The 12,809-nt window shown below is 27.5% G+C and overlaps 5 protein-coding genes across 5 annotated transcripts, besides 13 other annotated features; 4 read left to right on the forward strand and 1 right to left on the reverse strand.

Annotated features, from left to right (window-relative positions):
- Positions 1–10: 10 nt before the first annotated feature.
- Positions 11–35: a sequence feature (AT_rich).
- A 119-nt stretch (positions 36–154) lies between these two features.
- On the forward strand, positions 155–1,345 carry CMU_007110 (uncharacterized protein; the record flags this gene model as incomplete). Its single annotated transcript, XM_002140535.1, has 1 exon — positions 155–1,345. One exon carries the CDS (start codon positions 155–157, stop codon positions 1,343–1,345), a length of 1,191 nt encoding a protein of 396 aa, XP_002140571.1.
- Positions 769–859: a sequence feature (AT_rich).
- Positions 1,346–1,430: 85 nt separating the features above from the next.
- Positions 1,431–1,462: a sequence feature (AT_rich).
- Positions 1,463–1,916: 454 nt separating this feature from the next.
- Positions 1,917–1,948: a sequence feature (AT_rich).
- Positions 1,949–2,155: 207 nt separating this feature from the next.
- Positions 2,156–2,218: a sequence feature (T-rich).
- A 73-nt stretch (positions 2,219–2,291) lies between these two features.
- On the forward strand, positions 2,292–3,944 carry CMU_007120 (uncharacterized protein; the record flags this gene model as incomplete). The annotated part of the gene is made up of 1 exon (XM_002140536.1): positions 2,292–3,944. One exon carries the CDS (start codon positions 2,292–2,294, stop codon positions 3,942–3,944), a length of 1,653 nt encoding a protein of 550 aa, XP_002140572.1.
- Positions 3,945–4,104: 160 nt separating this feature from the next.
- CMU_007130 (uncharacterized protein) lies at positions 4,105–6,567 on the reverse strand (the record flags this gene model as incomplete). Its single annotated transcript, XM_002140537.1, has 1 exon — positions 4,105–6,567. The coding sequence occupies one exon, from the start codon at positions 6,565–6,567 to the stop codon at positions 4,105–4,107; it is 2,463 nt and encodes an 820-aa protein (XP_002140573.1).
- Positions 5,413–5,433: a sequence feature (AT_rich).
- A 142-nt stretch (positions 6,568–6,709) lies between the features above and the next one.
- Positions 6,710–6,791: a sequence feature (AT_rich).
- A 493-nt stretch (positions 6,792–7,284) lies between these two features.
- Positions 7,285–7,321: a microsatellite.
- Positions 7,322–7,355: 34 nt separating this feature from the next.
- Positions 7,356–7,410: a sequence feature (AT_rich).
- Positions 7,361–8,305, forward strand: CMU_007140 (peptidyl-prolyl cis-trans isomerase, fkbp-type family protein; the record flags this gene model as incomplete). Its single annotated transcript, XM_002140538.1, has 1 exon — positions 7,361–8,305. The coding sequence occupies one exon, from the start codon at positions 7,361–7,363 to the stop codon at positions 8,303–8,305; it is 945 nt and encodes a 314-aa protein (XP_002140574.1).
- Positions 8,232–8,275: a sequence feature (AT_rich).
- Positions 8,306–8,716: 411 nt separating the features above from the next.
- Positions 8,717–8,768: a sequence feature (AT_rich).
- A 1,326-nt stretch (positions 8,769–10,094) lies between these two features.
- On the forward strand, positions 10,095–12,631 carry CMU_007150 (uncharacterized protein; the record flags this gene model as incomplete). Its single annotated transcript, XM_002140539.1, has 2 exons — positions 10,095–10,389; positions 10,419–12,631. 2 exons carry the CDS (start codon positions 10,095–10,097, stop codon positions 12,629–12,631), a joined length of 2,508 nt encoding a protein of 835 aa, XP_002140575.1.
- Positions 10,385–10,453: a sequence feature (A-rich).
- Positions 12,632–12,659: 28 nt separating the features above from the next.
- Positions 12,660–12,681: a sequence feature (AT_rich).
- The last annotated feature ends 128 nt before the right edge of the window (positions 12,682–12,809 follow it).

The following is a 12,809-nucleotide window of genomic DNA, read 5'->3' on the forward strand; positions in this document are numbered from 1 at the left end:
AAGCGCCTTCTTTTTTTTTTTTTTAAAAAAAAAAACTGGTTAAATTTGTCAAGAGTTACTATTATAGAAAGGACCGAAATGTTTTTTCAGTAAATATTTGGTAGTATTTTTTTTCTTTATATCATATATATTAAACACAATTAGGATTATATTAATGAGATACTTCAATAGATATTATATCATATTTTTTTCTCTAATATTATTGGGATATATATTGGATTCTATTAATTGTAACTTAATTGATGAATTTTGTATCAATAATAATATCACAAGAGCTGAACTTGAGGAGGAAGCTACTTTAGCAGGGGTAAATATTGAAAAGTTTATTGAAATTATGATGGTACAAGCAGAAGAAAGCTCAAATGATTCAAAAGATACATTCTCTGAACTATTTATTAAACAAAGATTCGCTACCAATAATGAAGATAATATAACTACAACAAATATTCAAGAATCTAATACTAATTATACAGAAAAAGAACTTGTTGATAATAAAGTGACAAATACAGTAAAGCAATTAGAAGATAGTTTTTCTGATGATATGAAGTCTAAATATATAAAATCAATGAATAGTTCTGAAGAATCAGATATTAAGAAAACTGTTAAAATGTTACCTCAAAATACTTTACAACAAGTTCATACAAATAATTCACCTGTAGGGACTCAACTTAATAAACAGACTTCACATCCAAAAGTAATAAACCAGGAAATATTAAAACCAACAATTATTGAATCTAAGATTAAGCCATTGAATATAAAAGATACAGGTTATAAATTTAAAAGAGTTTATATTAATGATGAAAATAAATTGAAAGATAAATTAAAGATTCATTTTAAAAATAATGAAAATGTTAAATATGTTTTAGTAGATGAAGGAATTGAAGAATTGTTTAGAGTAAAACCTCGAAAAAGATCAAAGAAAACTATAATTAGGAAACCAAAAGAGAATCCTTTATTTGTTGAGGAAATATACAAGATTCAAGTTCCTAAGGAGGTAATACAATTACCTCCACAAAAACGTATTATATATCCTCCAATTCCGAAATTCCCAATTCCTAATCAAGTTTTACCTCAGCAACAGATTATACAACCAGATAATAATATTTCAAAACCACAAACATATCAGAACTCCATATTTGGTCCTGTTTTTGTTGCAGCATGTGCTGCAATACTAGTTATAATTTGTATAATTAGTGGTCTATGTTTTTGTGGAATTTCTAGAAGTTCACCACAAGTAATTAAAGAATTTAGACCACAATCCCAGCAGACAACAGTACCAGCTCGATTACTTCAGCCTTATCAACCTCAATTGGTAGGATATGCCATTTTACCTAATATAAATTGAATTTATAAATTATGATTTTCTTTGAGTTAATTTTTCCGAGGATTATTGTTTTGTCTAGTATGTGTAATTCCTCAAATTAAATACCTAATAATATATTATTAATATTACAATATTTTAGGAGTTTAAAACCTAGATAGTTTTGTAATATGAAGATGATTAGAAATGACTATATAAGATACTTTTTTCTCTTAGATTTACTAGATTAAAACTCAATCCTTTTCTTATAATCTATATAATTAATGGGACTAACTTTTTTTTTTCTTTTAAAAAGAGAAGAGAAAAAAGACAACTCAATAGAAGGTAATTTGTTTAGTAATGACTTCTAGTGAAAAGTCGTCATTTTATTTTTTTTTTCTTTCGCCATTAATCCTATTATTATAATATTAAGATTTCTGTAATAACACTAATAACATCATACTATTAATAGATGAATAATATTAAAAACATAATCTCATATTATTTAATCTTTCTATTATTTAGAATTTACAAACTAGGTATAATACTTATATCTCAGTAAACTTAGATTTAAAAGGCGCTAAAATATACATGTAGATTCTGCATGGGACTAAAGTTTATTAAATTATGTAATATAATTAATTTTATCGATAGTAAAGTATAATAATTACTAGATTTTTATTTCTGGGTATAATTCTATATTTCAATAGTAGAATACTTATATGTTTTACTTATTTATATTACTAAATAGTTAAGTTTTATTATGAAAAAGTAAAAGAAAAATTGTGGGGTTAGGTTAAAGGCGGTTTTATATAGGCCCCACTTTTATTTTATGGTCCAGTCTACATGAAGTTATTTATCTTCCTCTCTACTGTATTCTTTTTTCCTTCTTTCCCATATTTTTTCTTTTTTTTTCTTGTTTACATAAAGAAAGGGAACTTAAATGATTGAATCAAATGGTTAATATTATTACTATAAGTACTTTGCAAGTATGAGTGAAATACCAAAAACGTTAACTATTCCAAGTCACTTACGGCTTGATTCATTATCATTAACAAACTTTCCTACTGGTTTTACCCCTCGTAGTGAAGTAAAATCCTCAATAAAAGATAATTATACTTTATTAAATGGAATTGAAAGGGGGATTCTAGAGCAATTACCTGTTGGTAGGTCATTCAGAACTTCTATTCGTGTTAATCGTGATGTCCCTACTTTACTTAGCACTAGATCAAATCCCAATAATTCAATATTCAATATATCTGAAAATATACCAAAGAAGCCTATAAATTCAAAAGTAACAAAACCTAAAGCTTTTGAATTTGCTACAATTGGAAGGGCAGAATATAGATCACGACAGTCAAGTAAACCACTTAGTTCATTAAATTTGAATTTACACAAAATTAATCAATATAATATACCTAATGGACCATTATCAGTACGATCTGCTACATCTGTTGGAGCTGAATCTCGTTGTAGTAATAGATCATCTAAAACAACAGTTCCTAAACCATTTAATTTTTCTACTGATGCTAGAGCTATTAACCGATCAAAATGTATACTAGAAAAGTTGAATAAGTTTGGGGGTAAATTATCGAATAAAAGAGATGATACTTTCAATGTAGCAGTATTATCTAAAAATGAAGAATATAATGAAGATAAACGTTTAAATAATATTGTTGAATCAATGAAAAAGTATGTAGGAAATATTGATAATAATTCACCTATATATAATGATGGATATAAATCTATTTTAAAAGCAAGTTCTCAAATTAAAGAGGTTACTAAACCTATATCACCTAAATTTGCAACAAAAGCTCGTTTCGAGAAAAAGAAAGCTCAACCTGTAGTTGAGAGAGATTGTATGAATAATGGTGTACTTTATCAGAAATTATGTAAAGACGTGCATCCTAATATAATGCAACCAAGAATTCAGGGAACTAAGATGAATCCGATGACTTTATCTAAATATGATGTAAAATTAGGAGAAAAACATATTAACAGGAACTTTCCAGGAAATAAATGTTTGAATATAAATAAAAAAAAGAATAGTAATATCTCAAATATAGAATTAGATTCTATGAGAAATATATACATTACACCGAAAGAGAATTTAAGGATTAATTGTGATGAAAATAATGAATTAAATTTAAGAGAAATTGAATATTCTAATGAAGATTCTGAAACAATAAAATCATCACTACCCCCATTATGTGGTTTTTTATCAATGAGTAGTTTGGCAAGCAATGGTAGATTATCTTCAGATGAAAAGCTTTCTAATAAAAATGAGAAGTGGGAAGTAAATTATATACAAAATAAACAATTAGTTGAGGACTTTTCTGCATTTCCAGGTATAAATAATGACAATGGAGATACTATAATTAATCAGGATTCTGAAGACTTATATAATAATAATAATCACAGTATTCATACAATAAATGCTCGTGATAAGAATATTCCCATTAATTGGAAATTTCAGGCGACTATTGCGAGGAAACAATTAGAGGAGTTAATTAGTCCAGATAGTGACTCACAAATATTAGATGAAGAGATACCATGTATAACTGATATAATCAAAGCGCAAAGTGTAAATCTTGGTTTTGATGCTAATGAAGAAATTAGAACCCCTATTGTTCGTAAATTTTAAGTATAAGGAATGTTAGAATGTCAGGGTTATCTCTTTTTATCCTTAAATACAATATTTATTTTTAAAGATGAGGGGGGAAAAAAAATCTAAAGGATGGACTTTTTATATTGCTAGGCTATTTTACACCTGACACTATTTTTTTTTTAAATGAATTTACTAGTCACTTATTCCCAAATTTGCTCTGTTTAGAGTCCCAATAAAAATCTTTTAATCCAAGTAAATTTTCTAATCCACTAGACTTGCATGTTTTTCTGCAGAATTTACATGATATCACCAGGGGTTGTATTGAACTACTATTACCATTGAAATTTTCATGCCAGTATGGTGAATCTTTAGCAATAATCTCAATATCAAGAAATCTATAATATTCCTTTATAGGAATAATATAAAAACCATTGTATTCATCAATAGAATACCACTCAATACCATTCAAAATAGTAATAAAAACAGCTGGATTTACCATTACTTCTCCAATATTTGAAATTTTGGCACTGTCTCTTATATTACTATACAAGATTCTTGAGTCAATTGGTTGCAAAATACAATGTTCAGAATTTGAATTTCTATAACTACTAAAAGATATTGGAATAGGATAAAATATTGAGCCATGTAAAACTGATCTAGTATCTCTTCTACTCAAAAATTCGTTACTCCACCAACCTCCTTCCCAATCTACACATATTTTCTCAATTCTTAATATAACTACATGTCCATATAATAAAACTAAGCAAAATTTGTGATTACAAGAAAGATATGGAACTTGTATTAACGTTAATAACTCATTTTCAAATAAAAAATCGAGATCTATTGAACTATACACGCAATTTGGCACTGATTTTGAAAGTTTTGCTGGTATTTTATATACTTCCTCATCTATAGGCATAAATAAATTTTCAACTACATCATTTGCATCGAAATCATTTAAAGCAATTGTAATTTTTTGTAGGTAAGTTTCCAAAATAGTAAATCCACGTCTTAATTCATATAAGTACACCAACCATGTTCCGCAAGTTACACGTGCTGCCAAATCGGATGATGTCAAATAATCATTATGCGGTAATAACCATTCATAAATATCCCCTATTTCTAATTTACTCACATATTTTATTTTTTTATGTTTGTCTTCTATATTATTCAAATTGTATTGAGTGGATTCATTATCTTTTATTCCATTTAATATTGACTTCTGTCCTTCTAATTGCTTTAGAAGAGATGCTGATGGATCATTTAAAGTCAGTACTTCATCCCAAATACCACCATTATTATATATTACTTGTGATGTCATCCTTTGATCTTTTGGTTGTATGTTTCTGCTTATTACAGACACACTACATGATAATGAATTCCTGTGCCATAATGACATAAAAAAAGATACTAGAGCCATAAAGGTCGTACCTCCTATACTTTTTGTTTTATAGTCATTATCTTCTTTTGTAATTAATAAATTAGGGCTAATATCTTTTACTTCATTTATATTATTTATTAAATTGCAAAGATTCGGTGTATTCGATGAATAACCATCTTTTTTATCGTTCTCAAACAAAGTTATATATTGTGAATCTATATCAGTATTAACTAAACTCTTCTGTGAAGAATTTAAATGTAAATTTAAAAGTAGTTGTTTTGCAGGTCTCCATATGTTCTCCATATCCTGCTGTTGTGATCTAACTGGGTTATTATTGATATTACAATGTACAAAAGCTAATAATAACCAAACAATACAGGGCATCCCACCATCACGTGCTACTGGTAATTTTCTTATATATAGCCAATATTTAATTAATCTTAATACAGGTCGTAATTCAGGATATGATATTAGTACACATTGAAATAGTACAGAGTGTAATAGAGAAGTATAAATATTTATTGAAATATCACATTCTGTCTTAAAACCAGGTGATTTACTTCTAATAATCATTACAGGAACTTTAGCTGTATCAATTACATTTATTTCCATACCCATCAAATAGTTTTCTAAGTACCAAGATGATCTACAATTTGTATGTAAATCTGATGAATTACAACATATACATCTATCATCATGTTTTCTTCTTAATAATTGGAATTGTGCTGACATCTTATATAGAGCTGTTCGTGGATCAAATGGAGCAAAGACTACAATATCTATATCACTCATTTCTGAATCAATATCTACTGCAGCAGAACCTGTTGTAAATATTCTTGCAGACACACCAAATGTTGCCTTTACTAGATATTCAGCACATTGAAGAAGTATTGACTTCTCTATCTTTTTAAGTGAACTTGGTGTTATATTTTTTAATAAACCATTAAGTGCACCATCTATAAGTTCAAAAATTTTCTTCGGATTTTTTTTTTCTAAAAATACTTTTGATGTGGTATTAGAATTTGGTGAGCACTTTACATTTGTGAATTCAGAAAAGCTTTTATATGAAACAGGTGTTCCACAATAAAAGCTAGATTTCTCAGAAGTAATTTGATCTGTATCAGTATTATTTGTAAGTGGTGATTCAATATCCTCTGTGCCCACTTTATCTTTACAGTTTTGCTCTATATCCCCAATTTTACCTTGCTTTCCGCAAATTAAGTCTTCATCCTCTTCAATCATATGATTAGAAGTTGAAGGTAATGGTGAAACTGTCATTATATCCACAAGTTTCTAATTTACTAGAATATCTTACATTTTAAAGGTATATATTATAAATTTAACTGTAGAGGCGTGTCCGCATTCAAGCGAGCATTAGTTCCTAGACGAGCATAAAGATGAAATTACTTCTAAATCATAGATTTATAATATTTCAAAATAGTATAGTTTAGTAATATTTTATAAATAAATAAATAATAGTATATTAATTTTTTATTTATAAAGTTAGTTATTTTGTATATTCCCACTTTTATACTTTATCTATTTATGGATTAAAGTATTCCAACTTAATGATCTTACTTCTTAAATAATATGTACTATACTTATGTATCTACATAATATATATAAGAACTAAATCAAATTATGCCACACTATTATCTTCCCACCCCTTCTCCCTTACACCTAAATAAAAAGGTGGTAAAATAATTGCTGAAATATGTATAAAAAGATATATATGTAAAAATATAGATAATAAGATCATTTTAGTGATTTATCAAAAAAAGAAAAATAGATATAAGACCCAAAAGAGTGAATTTCAGTCTTTTAAGAAGATATTATTAGAAATTATATTAGGTTGTAATTTTGCCTTTACAGAAAATTAATACTATATTATTTATCTTCCACACAAAATGCATCAGGCGCCAAAATATATTAGTAGTAAAAAGTTAAAATTCCCCCATGCAGGGAAGAAATTACCAGTTTTAAATTATATTATTTTATATTTATATTAACATATATATATATATATATATATCACATTACATCATACCATATATAGTTGAATTTGGAAAAAATGAAAATAATATATAGTATAATTGTATTTTATTTTATAACTTTATTAAAGGCAGAACAATATGTTCTAAAATGGATAGGGGACGAATTTGAAGTTAAACCTCTAAGTTCAAGTACAATGAACTCCAAAACATTAATTTGTGAATATTGCCAATTATTTACATATGCCTTTCATAATCATTTAGAGAAGGCACTACAGAAATATAAAGATTCTAGTCCTCCCAAAGGATTCCTTGATACAACAATTAATAACTTCCTTGAACGTCATGTAGCTTGTTCAAATACAGTATGGCAACCTCTTGCAGATATAACTCCTCAATTTACTATAGAACAATTTATTGAAGTATGCAGAGATAGTATGGATGATATTGAAGAATACTTAGAAAAAGTTGGAGTAAAAAAGTTATCTTTGTCTGAGGAAATTGAACAAATTTGTATTCCTAGTAAAGCTTGTAATAGCAAAGATGATCTATGGAAAATAAATGACTATCCAGAACATAGAGAATCTAAGAATTCACTTTTGAAAAAAAGATCTCTTGAATTCCTTGAAGAAAATAAAAAGAAACCTAATATTGAAACTACCCCTAGTGGATTACAATATAAAATTTTATATTCAAGTGGGAATAATAAGAAACCTTCTATTCACGACAAAGTTGCAGTTCACTATAGAGGAAAAACACTTGATGGTAAAGAATTCGATGCATCTGTAACTAGAGATAATAAACCAGCTGAATTTGAAGTATCACAACTAGTTCCAGGATGGACAGAGGCACTAACAATGATGAATGAGGGTGATGAATATCTAATATTTATACCTCCAGAATTAGCTTATGGTGAGAGAGGTGCAGGTCATTCTATAGAACCAAATGAAGTTATTATTTTTAAATTGAAATTAATCAAAATTATAGATAATAAAGATAACAATGAAGTTAATGAAGAACTATAGCTTATTAATAAGATTTGAAATGAAAATAACTTAATATTGTGAAGAGGTGAAAATATTTTGTAGTAATTTAGATGATGTTAGAGACTTTATTTTTGATATTTCGATACATTTCTTTGTTAACAGATTAATTTTAGTTGTCAACCTCTTACATTTAGATACTCCTCTTGTGATAGAAGACACGTACTGGGGAATTCGGGTAGGAAGGAGAAGAGTAGAAATCCAATAGAAAAATTGAAAAAGAGCTATTTTGCAATAAATCAAATCGTTGAAAAGGTGAACATTAAGCACACAAATGTATATATTATATGTATGACTTTTTCTGTATAAGTAGATTTTTTTTTTAAGAGAAGAATAGTTTGCAGGTGCGAGATCTAGATAATTTAATTAACTGACTACCTAATATGTAGATACTAATATTTTTTATGTTTATAATATAATATAATGCATTATTTTATATATTATAGGTTATCTATCTATTTTAATAGTTGAATAAAGTAAAATGATTTATTTTATAACTTGAAATTTGAAATATATAGCAAAATACTTCAATTTATTGTATTGAACAAATTAGGGGTAAAATTAATTGACTAACCAATTAATTAAGTAATAGAATAGAATATTACTATAAAATAACCTTTTAGAAGGTAAATTTTAAATATAGTGCACTTTTTTGTTACTGTGTAACCTATATAAAAAAAAAAAAAAGTTGACTAGTAATAGTTGATCTTGATTTGAAATAGAATATTTTATATATCTATAAAGAGAGCAAGCAAATGTTAAAATTTAGTATTTTAAGGGTTTTTTCAACCACAGCCTATCTTATATTGGACCTATTGCTACCTATAAATGTAAATAATTTGGGATAGTCCCCCGCTCCAGTGCAAATAAATAGACCCAATGATGCATTTTAATGACAAGATATACGTCTAAATACTAATGTTGACTTCTCCAGATCAGGGCTCCATAATACATGAAATTGCAATAATTGATCCATATTTGTTGGATTGCTGTGATTCCACAATATATTTATATGTTGTTGAATACGTCCTATGTCGTAATTTATTATATTGTGAATTATATTTATAGTATATAATAGTTACTATATATAGATTCCAGTTAAAATTGCAACTCCAATAATATACAATTTTTTTTTATTGATTGTAATTATTTGGAGAGACAGGATATAGAGACATACAGAATAATAGCTATTAAAATTTCTAATAATTCTCCATTATTTCAACTCCTAGGTAGTTGCAAATATCCTTAATACATTAAGATTCTTAATTTGCTATGAGTCCTACTCCATTTATATTATATAGACCATTGTAGTATATAAGGATACTATTAAGCTTGTTGGGATAATAATGACAAGGTATGTGAAGGTTTGGATCAAATTAGCTGCTATACAAGAAATACTTGGGACTCCAATGGTTAAAACACTGTACTATCCTTCAAATGTAACTATCAGATGTATGTATAGCGCTGTACAATTCATCTAATTACGTGTGTGGGATCATTACGGTACTCTATAAGTGAGTGACAGTATCTTGCAATATTTGGTTGTATAGAAATTTTTGTAATAAAACAATTAAGATTTTATTAATGAGTAATTTATAAACAGTATTGTTAAAATTTCATACTCCCACATAAGATATTCCAGTTAGATTTTGTTAATAACTGGTTATATTCATTAATCTAAATTGGCTCAAAATATATATAAATCCATTTATGTTTGTTAGCTCAAATAGTTTAATAAATAATACAAAGATATATTGTAATATTCTTCACTATGCCAAATAATACAGATGGTCTTAATGGAAGGTCTACTTGTTTATTATGGGATGATGAAAGGCAGGCTAAATTATCTCTTACCCCTTCAACATCTTCACCTGCATCTATACATGATTTTGGATCTCCTTATTTTAGTAAGTCTCAGATAGATCCAATTTTAACATCGTCATGTTATAGAAGATCAAAAAGGAAATTACAATTAGATGGGAATTCAATATTGAGTGATGAGTTAAACTGTAAACTCAATACTAATGATGAGAATGATACAAATATCTGGTTACCAAACTTTAAATGTAAAAAAACAATAAAAATATTAATAAAGACAATATTGAATATCAAAATTCAGATATAAATAAATCCACAAATAGTGCTGATGAAATTTATAAGAATGGTAATAATGAAGAAAATCAAGTTTTTGAGACTAAAGATAATATCTGCATAGAGCCAAATGAAGTATGCATTAATTTGCAATCTTCATTACAAAATAATGATAATGATATAGTATTGCAACCACAAAACAGTATCAAAAATTTAACAGATATCATTCAAATTTCCAGTAAACCATTAGTAACTAATAATAATATAAGTAAACAAACATATCAATTACATACAGTTAGTAAAGATTCAAAATCTGAAGAAAATTTAATTGTAAATAACTCTAGTACAAATATTTTACTGAAGGGAAATATCAAACCAATAAATGATTTAGATGTAACGAGATTTATGGATAATGATTATTTAGAGTTATTAAAGACAAATTTAATGCTTGAATTTACGAAGAGTAGAACTTGTTATTTGAAATTAGTACCAAGTGTTATAGAAATTTTTCGTATTGTAAGAGATGCTCCTAGTCGCTGTCCAATACCAGTAGTTCAAAGTATTGATGATTTAGGTAAAGAGCAGAATATCTCAAAATTTGAGAGTTATTTTACAAATTGTATCTCAAAGCAGAATAGTGGTTTTTTAGCTTTTTGTACTGAAAGGAGAGCTTTAAAAAGTGGAGGTGGGGGAAAGTATTATTTTTTTGATAAGAAATTACAGTTAAATGGTTGCCACAAGGTTGATGTTTTGAATCATTATAAACAAAAAAATATTTCAGGACCAGTATTTATGAAAGTACTTCTATTCATGTTCGTTGTTGATCCACCATATCATCTTGATCCCCGTGCAAGGAGTAGTAACCCCCAAAGGTTAATGGATTTTTACTATCAGTTAAAATCAATGAATAGATTATGTGCCTTAAAGAGACTTTTGAAGGTTTGGTGTATGGAGATGTGTCCAGAAGAGTATCTTGATGCAGGATACCCTCCTGGAAGTTTATTATGGGTATCAACCCTTGATATAGAAAGTCATATTAAGAAATGGAGATATCGTGGCCGAAAGAGTCAACCAACCACTTCTATTCGTACAATAAATCAAAAAAATATAAGATTATTACCAAAAATAGCAAGTAATATTGAAAAGTTGAAGCAACAAACGAATTCACAACAAGATATTCGTCAGGAAAAGAATTCCTGGTCAAATAAAGATGATAACCATAAAGATATTTCTACTGAAAAATTAGATCCTACCAATTCAGATACTGATATAAATGATTCATCTCCATGCACTCCAACAGTAAAGGTATATGGGCCAAATTATGAGGCAGAAGTAGATTTAAGCAAACAGCAAGATGGCACTTTGAACAATCGAAAAATTAGTATAACTAACCAATACAAAAAGAATGTGTTAAATAATACTCATCAATGTACCAACTTAATACCATTAAATTCAGTAAATTGCACACAAATAAGGCATTATGAAGAAATAAATACTTCTACAGAAAGGGAAATTCAAACACCTAATATTGCATCATCATCTTATGACAATGTAATTTGGACTTTAATAAGGAATATACCTGTAAATTGTTTAAATAAGTTATATCAGTCTTGGATTAGTGGAGAAATACCAGGCTTATCTAAGTTGAAGTCACATTGTTCATTAAGATTTTCGAATATATTAAGTAATTCAGAATCACAAATATCTGAAAATAGTCAATCTTCTAGTTATATAAATAATGTAGAACAAGATGTAACAGATATAATAGCACCAATATTATATTTGGATCATCGTTTGGTTTTTTCTTCTATACAGCATCACTTATTAGTTAATCCCAATGAGCTCCCAATTTGGATCAAATTATTAGAATCATATAGCAACAACCTACAAGAAAATTTAGAATTTGAACATAAATCTCTGGATGTAATGCTCAATTCATATTCATGTTCATTTTCAATGTCTTTTTCTTGTTCATCACCTATACGTAGTGGTAATAGTGAAAATAGCCAAGGCTCTATAGAGCGATCTCAATTATCTGGTGATATAAATGAAACATCACCCATCTTCTCATTGGTCTCTACAAATCAATATCAGTCCTTTGTAGAGATACCTGATATTGCTACTTCTCTTAGTGAACATATTCTTGATGATACCAGTGCTACCTTAAAATCTTGCAACGATATCAATGAGCCAATAGATCTTTATTTTGCATATTAGTCTGCTATTTTAATATAAAGTAATGGCCTTATATTATTTATTTTTAATTTCACGTATATTTACACTTATTTAAGTTCAAATATCTACAAATTGGCGCTTAATGCGTCGAAGCAGTTAATTTTTTCTTTCTTCTTCTTTTAACTAAGAAGTTTTTTATTAACTCATCAAGAAAAGTTAT

This window comes from Cryptosporidium muris, genomic scaffold, assembly GCF_000006515.1.
Source record: "Cryptosporidium muris RN66 scf_1106632373431 genomic scaffold, whole genome shotgun sequence".
NCBI lineage: Eukaryota > Apicomplexa > Conoidasida > Eucoccidiorida > Cryptosporidiidae > Cryptosporidium > Cryptosporidium muris.